This window comes from Lactuca saligna, chromosome 3 (assembly GCF_052625555.1).
Source record: "Lactuca saligna cultivar CGN05327 chromosome 3, ASM5262555v1, whole genome shotgun sequence".
Classification (NCBI taxonomy): domain Eukaryota; kingdom Viridiplantae; phylum Streptophyta; class Magnoliopsida; order Asterales; family Asteraceae; genus Lactuca; species Lactuca saligna.
In genome coordinates this window covers 199,954,010-199,962,447 of record NC_136419.1, presented here as the reverse complement: position 1 = coordinate 199,962,447, position 8,438 = coordinate 199,954,010, and the positions used below count along the sequence as shown (strand labels likewise).

The window sequence follows — 8,438 nt, the reverse complement described above, 5'->3', positions numbered from 1 at the left end:
TTTTGGACCCTATCCAAAGTTTTTTGAATACCACATGGACGAAATTTGCAGTTTTGTCCAATTTTTTTTTATCAAACCCTATAAAAACTTCAAATTGTAGTGAATTGATTATTTGAGTTTTCCGTTTTTGGTTTCAACTTAAATCTCCATATCTCTTTTATTTACCACATTGTTATTCTTGTTGGCGAATGTTTACTTTGATATCTTAATTCTAATTTTAAACTGATATTATTCTTAGTTACTCGAATTCTTTCCGTGGTTACACACGTTTTACTTTGAACAAAGGTCATGTAAACAACAGTACTAAGTAAATATGGAAATAATATTTTCATGCTAAGAATTATTTATTGTTAACGATTGAGTTATAAACCAAGGAGGGCTCTCTGTATATAGAGAGAGATTACAAACAAGAGTAAGTAGAAACCATCCAAAAATAAGGATGATCGAAAACAAACCTAGTAGGACTAAACAATTTGTTGATAAGGCTAGTCAGTAGTCGATTCGTGATTATCTTCCAATCAATCTTCAACGGGTATGGGGTTCGGGCTTATCGTCAGGTGGCATTGGAGCTTGTAGTTGCTTTGAAGCTCACATATCATGCAACAGCAGGGTACATATCAAGGGATAAACGAGGCTCCAGAAGGACCTCAAGTGGGATGGCTTTGCTGATAGTCACTCCAGCGCTTTCACTCATATCAATGGGTTCATTGGATGGGTTTTTAAGCACAAATTGTTGTATTAAAGTAGCTAAAGTTATATGCAAAGACCGAAGAGCAAAGGGAATAGCAGGGCATACTCTTCTACCACTACCGAAAGGAAGCAATTCATAATTGTTTCCCCTGACATCAACATGTTTATGAGTTGTCAAGAATCTTTCTGGCTGAAATTCTTCAGGATCTGAGTATTTATTAGGATCATGTTGAATTTTCCAAAGATTAGTCAATAAACGTGTGCCTTTAGGGATTTTGTAGCCACCAATAATGCAATCCTCCATGGACTCATGAGGAAGGTTTAGAGGTCCAGGCGGGTATAAACGCAGTGTTTCTTTAACGATTGCGTCAAGGTAAACAAGGTTCTTGAGGTCCGACTCCTCTACTGCTCTCTTCCTTCCAACATGCTCATCCAATTCATCTTGGGCAAGTTTTAATACTCTTGGGTTGTTGAGCAACAAACATAAAGCCCATGTTAACGTTGCAGACGATGTGTCCAAGCCCGCAGCTAAAACAGTCTGCAAGTTTGAAGTTAAAAACAAATTTCTTGTATTAGCTAGATTTCAAGCAACATGCATGCATGCTGATAATTGATTTTGTTCTTTTGCACAGCTTATCTTTGCCGCTGAAAACTGTTGCAAATACGTAGTATAATGAATGTGGAAGAAAGTATAAACGATTAATTAAGAAACTCTAGCAATAGTAGCTCATAATGATGATGAGATATAGAAAGATTAATTAGGTTTACCAAACATGTAGCCTTGATTATGGTATCATGGTCAAAACCACGGAATTCCTCTGGGGAGGCACCTTCAAGAACCGAAATCAGAACATCCATGAAGACTTGGCTTCTTTCATGTTGCTGCTTTTCCTCAGCCCTCACTCTCTTGTGATCCTCTAGCCATCCTGTTACAATTCCGTACATCTCTTCTCCTGTGATCTTCATTTTTTTCTCGTATCCTCCCAGGTCCAAAGGCTTGAGATATGGAATAAAATCAGACACCACAAATGTGCCCAATAACACAAAGAATTTCCTTATCACTTTTTGAAATCGAACCCCTTCTTTGCCATCAGGTGAAAACCTTTTTCCTGAAACAACCCTGACCACAACATTTAATATCAAGTTCTGAAACCATTGTTTCATATCCACCTTTACCATGTCGGAACTTCCACTCTCTTTATTCTTTGCCCAAGCCTTATATATATCTTTCATGGATGCTTTAACCTCTGAAGCACGAAGAGGTCCAAGCATCTCCACGCGTCGCTGAGAGAGAACCTCGAGCGTCAAGATCTTGCGCACTTGTCGCCAGTAGTCCCCATAAGGAGCGAGAGCCAAGATGGCATAGTTATAGCCCATGTGTTCTACTGCCATTGACTTGGGTCGACTTGCAAACACCTTATCATTTGTGGTAAAGCACTCTTTCGCCATCTCAGCGTTACTCACCACCAAAACATTGTGAACACCAAGCTTGATGGTGAAAATGGGGCCATATTTATCTGCCATGCCACCTAAGACCCTGTGAGGTAGTTCAGCTCCACCTAGAAGGCGCAGGTGTCCGATCACCGGCCATCGGCCCTTTGCTTCAGGTGGTTCTCTGTTCTTCACTCTCTTTCCTTTAAAGCTTTGCAGCAGGAATTTTAGTAGCAAAGAAAAAACAATCGCTGCTATACAGGCTGAAAATGGGAGAAACAGCTCCATGCTTTCTACGTCCAGAATGAATTATGAAAATGATCATACCGAGGGTTCATAATATATACAGATTGAACTCCCCTGGCTGCTAACGTTTATATATATATATATATATATATATATATATATATATATATATATATATATATATATATATATATACAAGTTACAACTTCAAAAACTCGTAACTTTCGCGTACGACCTCCGTTTTCGACGTTCTTTTTATGCACACGAAGGTGGGAATGTACTATACAATTACATATAAAAACTAGCCAAGAATCAAAGGCCGACAGACTCCATAAGGAGACCATGACCTCTCTATTGATGCCAACTCTCTATTTCCAATAGCATTAGTGGCTAGGAAATGAAAGCGAGTGAAAGATTCAATCAAATGTTGAGGGTATGAGCGGTAGATGAGCAGTTAGACCATAGGTGGTAGCCATGGAAAGATATGTGTGTTGTAAGACTGCGAGGAGGCCGTAACATTCACTGTGGAGGCAGATAGATTGGAGTGTTGTAAGTCTGTTGGGGTGGCCCGTACGTAGCATTCACCGGTTTTTATCTAATTGAAAACTATTTGAGGCATGATTAGTGTTGTATTAATCATATTAACCTATTTTGTTATCATATGTGACATCCCCAACATCACGGCCAGAAAAGACCGGTTTTGCTATTACTTTATTTCAAAATCAGAGTAATCTTTTAATAAAAGAGTTGCGGAATTTGTCCCAAAAATATATTATGATAAAGATTTAACAAAAGCATTTCCGTAGAAATGTATTTCATTAAAAAGACTCGAGATGTCATGTTCGATACAATACATAAGTATAAACAATACAACATAGGCCTTACTACATTATTCCGTATTTACAGGCCTAAAATCCATTAATCTCTCATCCCAAGACATCACATCTATGCTCATGCGCCACTACCTGTAATACAAGAAACTGAGTGGGTCAGGCTTGGGAGTCTGGTGAGCACATAGGGTTTTCAACCCACAATAAATAAGTTTATTAACTTTATCAAACCAAATAAACCCGATTACCCATTCCCGTTATCCTCACTTTACATCCCTAAGACATCTAACACAAGGGACCTAGTCTAAGGACTATCATCGGGATGGACACTACTGCTAAGGGGATTCCTCAGCAATAAATGTCCTTAAGGCAACTATGTGGTGGATGGAGTACATCTGGTGAGCACACAGTTCGAATAAACACACAGTTCGAATAAACACCTACAGGTTGCGAGCCTGCTAGTGTTCCACTGGACTGTCTAGAATAGTCCGTGGTCGTCATCTATACTCCGCTAGATGACTAGATCATCAATAACATTTATAACGAGGCCTCTCATTATTTCATTTCATCACATAACAACTAATACATCTACCCATGTTTTACCCCAACATTTTCGTAGATATAAAAGACATATACAGTTTAAATCATTGAAAATATGTATAAAAATGTTCATCCAGCCTAGATAGCAAGTATTCAGGTAATATGCACACATAGGACGTAATTTATATAAAATACTTCATATCTATGTGTAAGCTGAAAGTAACTATGCACTCACTTGAAAGGTGGTGACTTAGTACTCGGACAACGCTTCTATACTCTCAAAACGATTTTCCTTCGATAAAACCTAGTACCAATACCACTAGGGTTTAGTCTAACGATAACCGCGACAATTAATTAGTCTGAATATTATTATTATTATATAAGCATTAATAACACTCAATATAACTCATAATAATAGCCCAAATAATTATTTTAAGGACCTAATAACATTCCTATAATTATTTGAAAGCTATATCAAAAATTGTGTAAGCGTAGCACACTTACAGCGAATTTTATCGAAAATCGGAACTTAATTGGAGCAGCGTTTCGAAACCGAAAGGCTCTTTTTCTCGGGACTCCGGGAGCCTCGGGGCTTCCCTCGGGAGCTAGGGGTTTTATCTAGGGCTTAGGGGGGTTTATAGCACTTAGAGAGAGAAAGTAGTGAGAGAAAGAAGGTGGAAAGGTGCAAGAAATGAAGCTGCCCTTGATCCCCTTTTATAGGCTGTGAGGCCTCGGTACGATGGGCGTACCTTGGACCTACGTTGGGCGTTGTGGCTCGGTCGTACTACACTCGTCGCTTCGCTGCTGGGTCATCATGGCACTCCTCCGAACCGCTCAATCCGAAGTCCGCTGGGTGTAGCCTTCTTCCGACGCGGGGCGTTCCTCTCGTATGCGAGGTGTAGCGAGGCCAGGTGTACGAATCCGAAGAGGAGACCGTGATCTGCAAGCTACGGCCCTGATCGAGCCATGTCATCCCGCTTTGCACTAGCTTTGCAAATTCGAGTTACAACTTCAATAATTCGTAACTTTCGCGTACGACCTCCGTTTTCGACGTTCTTTATATCCACGTGAAGGTGGGAATGTACTCTACAACTTTCGTTTAGACTCTGTCGGCTAATTTTGATTCAATTTTAAATTTTATATTATTAACAGGCCGGGATAGGATTGGTCCGTTAATTTCTCATAACTTCTTCATCCGACGTCCGTTTTCGCCCATCTTTTTTTCGTTAAGCTACTTTTAACGAGATCTTCGATTCTCGTTTAGGATCCAGCAGGTTCGGAGTAGACTTCAGACTGCACAGAGTTGGCAGAAAAGCTACGCCGATAGGCGTCGATCCGACTTGGAGTTCCAAGTCGGGGATATGGTTCTCCTGAAAGTGTCGCCTTGGAAAGGTGTCATTCGATTCAGGAAGCGGGGCAAGTTGGGCCCAAGATTCATCGGGCCGTTCAGAGTTGTAGCCCGGGTGGGCAAGGTGGCGTATAGGCTGGACCTGCCAGCCGAGCTCAGTCAGATCCACAACACCTTTCATGTTTCGCAGCTGCGGAAGTGCCTGGTGGACGATTCAGCAGTAGTACCATTGGAGGATATTCAGGTTGATGACAGCTTGAATTACATTGAGCGCCCAGTCGCAATACTTGACAGAAAGGCAAAGGCTTTGAGAAACAAGAGGGTAGAACTAGTAAAGGTGCAATGGCAGCACCGCAAGGGTTCGGAATGGACTTGGGAACCGATGGACGAGATGATGGAGCATTACCCCGAGCTGTTTCAGGACCGGGCAGCAGACTTCGAGGACGAAGTCTAAAATAAGTGGGGGAGATTTGTAGCACCTGGTTTCTGGTATGTGAATTTTATTTGAGCATTGCCCTATTTTAGCCTTGGACTCGGCGAGTCATAAGGTCCGACTCGCCGAGTAGGGACGAGACTCAGGACACGTTTACGTGGGCGACTCGGCGAGTCCATATCCTGGACTCGGCGAGTCACCGCTGCTGGATGAAACCCTAAGTTTCAAGGGTTTGCACCCTATTTAAACCCTCATTCCACCCCAACTCGTCCCCATTCACCCCCAGAACTCCCCAACATCGTTTTTCCCTTATTTCCTTGAGAGATTGAAGTGCTCTTGGTGTGTTCTTGAAGGTTTTGAGGAGAAAGAGGTGTAGATCAAGAAGAGGAGAAGGAGATCAGGCATCTTTGTGTCATTTCAACATATTCCTTGAGGTATAGCTCGTTTCCCCTCTGTTTTCAAGCTTGTAATCCCTTATTGCTTCATTGGAGTCCTTCTTGGGCTCTTCCCCAAGCTTGTTTGTGCTTTGTGGGTGATAATAAGTTGTTAGCCTTTAGATCTAGGCATGATTTAGTCCCTGGAGCTTGGATCTATTGCCTTTATGGGGTCATATGGCATGAAAGCCCTAGATCTACCTCTTTTGGTGCACTTTGAGCCTTAAAATCCATATTGGTGAATATCTACACGTAAAGTTGGAAACTTTACGTGTGAATTGTGTCCTAGAAGCCCAGATCTGTGAATGGCATGGACTGGAATCGAGCAAATCGGTGTATTTGATGGATGCATGGCTGCGACTCGACGAGTCATATATGTGACTCGACGAGTCTGGTCGCGAGTCACTGAACTGGTCCCTTTAAGAGGTATCGAGTTGAGCCGTGAGTCACAGGGGGTGACTCGGTGAGTTGGAAGATGAACTCACTCATGATAGGACTCGGCGAGTCAATGCCTTGACTCGGCGAGTCCAAGGCAATCTTCATAGATCGAGAACAAACTCGGCGAGTTGTTCATACAACTCGGCGAGTCTTAGCATATGTGTTCTTCGGATGAAGATGAACTTGACGAGTTGTTCATACAACTCGGCGAGTAGGATGAAGGAGTTGAATGACAGTTTAGAAGATGAACTCGTCGAGTCATAGCCCAACTCGACGAGTAGAATCAGGGACCCAGGACAATAGTTTGCTAGGGACTCGGCGAGTGGAGATCCACTCGGCGAGTTGGGTCAACTAAAAGTTGACTTCGATTTGACTTAGGGCTAGACCAGGGGTAAAATGGTCTTTTTACCCAAAGGACAGTTGGCAGTGTATGATTAAGTATATTGTGGGAATTACAGCCGGGGAGTTTCCGGAGCAGCAGCAGTAGTAGTAAGTGATCAATTCCCACACAGACCAGCAGCTATTTCGAGGTGAGTTTCCTTCCAGTAGTAACGGGTCTAAGGCACCAAGGCCGGCCCGTATAGATGAGACGTTAGTATTATAGTGTGGGCCGAGCCCATATCTATTAGTTGAGTTGATTGTGTTATATACCAGCATGATAGAACTGTTTACACTTGTTGTCTGTGCGATGCTTGTATGATATGAGTTGGCGGTTGAGTGTGGGCGGGGCCCGTATCTCTCCGAGAATGGAGTGTGGGCTAGGCCCGTATCTCCCAGGTAGCAAAGTGTGGGCGGGGCCCGTATCTCTCAGAAAGTGAGGTGTGGGCGGGGCCCGTATCTTCACGAGTGTGGGCGAGGCTCGTATCTCCTAATTGCATGTTATATGTTAAATGCTTGTATGGTATGGGGTATTATGGGGGAGCTCACTAAGCTTTGTGCTTACGGTTTCAGTTTTGGTTTCAGGTACCTCCTCAGCCAGGGGAAAGGAGCCGGCGTGGTAGCAGCATGTCACACACACACTCTTCGGTTTTTGCATTTACGAGATTCACTGGGATTGTACTCTGATATTTGATGGGATGTATGGTTTGACTTTTAAAACATGGTTTGCGATGCGTATGTCGTGATCAAACAATGTTTTTATTTATTAATGTTTTCTAAAGTAATATTTTAAAATGAAATTTTTGGACATGAAAATTGGGTCGTTACAAGTTGGTATCAGAGCCCTAGTTTGAGGGATTCGGACACGCCTTCGGGAGTGTCTGAACTCAAATCGAGGGATTGAAAGATTTTCCAAAAGAAAATGTTCTCTAAAACTCGGAAAAGAGTCATAAGAAAGAGCGAAGTGTGTGACGTGCGCGACCGGCCGAGCTCAAGTAAGTATTCCCCATAGTACCCATACAAGTTTATGTTATGTTTATCAGCTTACGTAGAACCACATGCTAGAATAGGGCTAAGGATCTAGGAGTGATGCCTTATGTGCCTGCCTATGTGTTACAGCTTTATGAGTATTGCATGCTAGAATTGAGTAGACAGTAGTAGGATAGCCTGTTTTGGTTATGCCTGATAGTATGAGCTTAGCATCCTATGCTAGTGCCGTTTCTTGTTATAAGAATAGTTTGGGCTTGAGTCTGTTTCCCCTTATCCGAATGCTGCTTGCTTCGTGCTTGGTGGGGTTCTGAGTAATGGGAGTTAGCCACTAGGTGAACACGTCACACCACATGTAATCAGGTTTGAATAATCCCAAAGTACTGGAACTGGCCCTATTGCGCAGCTCTTGTTTGAGTCCAACCGTTGTAGGGACGGATCTTTTACTTGAAGGATTATCTAATCCTCATCACATGTGATGGTGTTTAGGTGGTGGCTAACTGGCATTATGAGGAGACCTACAGCAGCTGAGGACCAGTCGTGTTGAACTTGAGTTTTCCCTAGGGCAAGCCTAGGATGAGAATAGCAGAGAGTAGCAATAGTAAAGGGGATCTGGTGAAGTCGAGGAATTCCTCGGAGAAGGTACGGATAGATGTGGAAGGTAGTATGGGCCCGTACTACTG

General features: G+C 42.7%; 1 protein-coding gene across 1 annotated transcript; it reads right to left on the bottom strand.

Moving 5' to 3' along the window:
* Window positions 1-396: 396 nt before the first annotated feature.
* On the bottom strand, window positions 397-2,471 carry LOC145034111 (cytochrome P450 CYP82D47-like). The gene is made up of 2 exons (XM_078982500.1): window positions 1,459-2,471; window positions 397-1,228 (listed from the first exon to the last, which is right to left on the bottom strand). The coding sequence occupies exons 1-2, from the start codon at window positions 2,407-2,409 to the stop codon at window positions 596-598; spliced, it is 1,584 nt and encodes a 527-aa protein (XP_078838626.1). The 5' UTR covers window positions 2,410-2,471; the 3' UTR covers window positions 397-595.
* Between the last annotated feature and the right edge of the window lie 5,967 nt (window positions 2,472-8,438).

Excerpts from the sequence above, each read along its gene's own strand:
- LOC145034111 (XM_078982500.1), bottom strand. The coding sequence starts at position 2,409 with ATGGAGCTGTTTCTCCCATTTTCAGCCTGTATAGCAGCGATTGTTTTT. Across the intron at positions 1,229-1,458 it reads TAATCAAGGCTACATGTTTG|ACTGTTTTAGCTGCGGGCTT; the intron begins GTAAACCTAATT and ends TCAAACTTGCAG.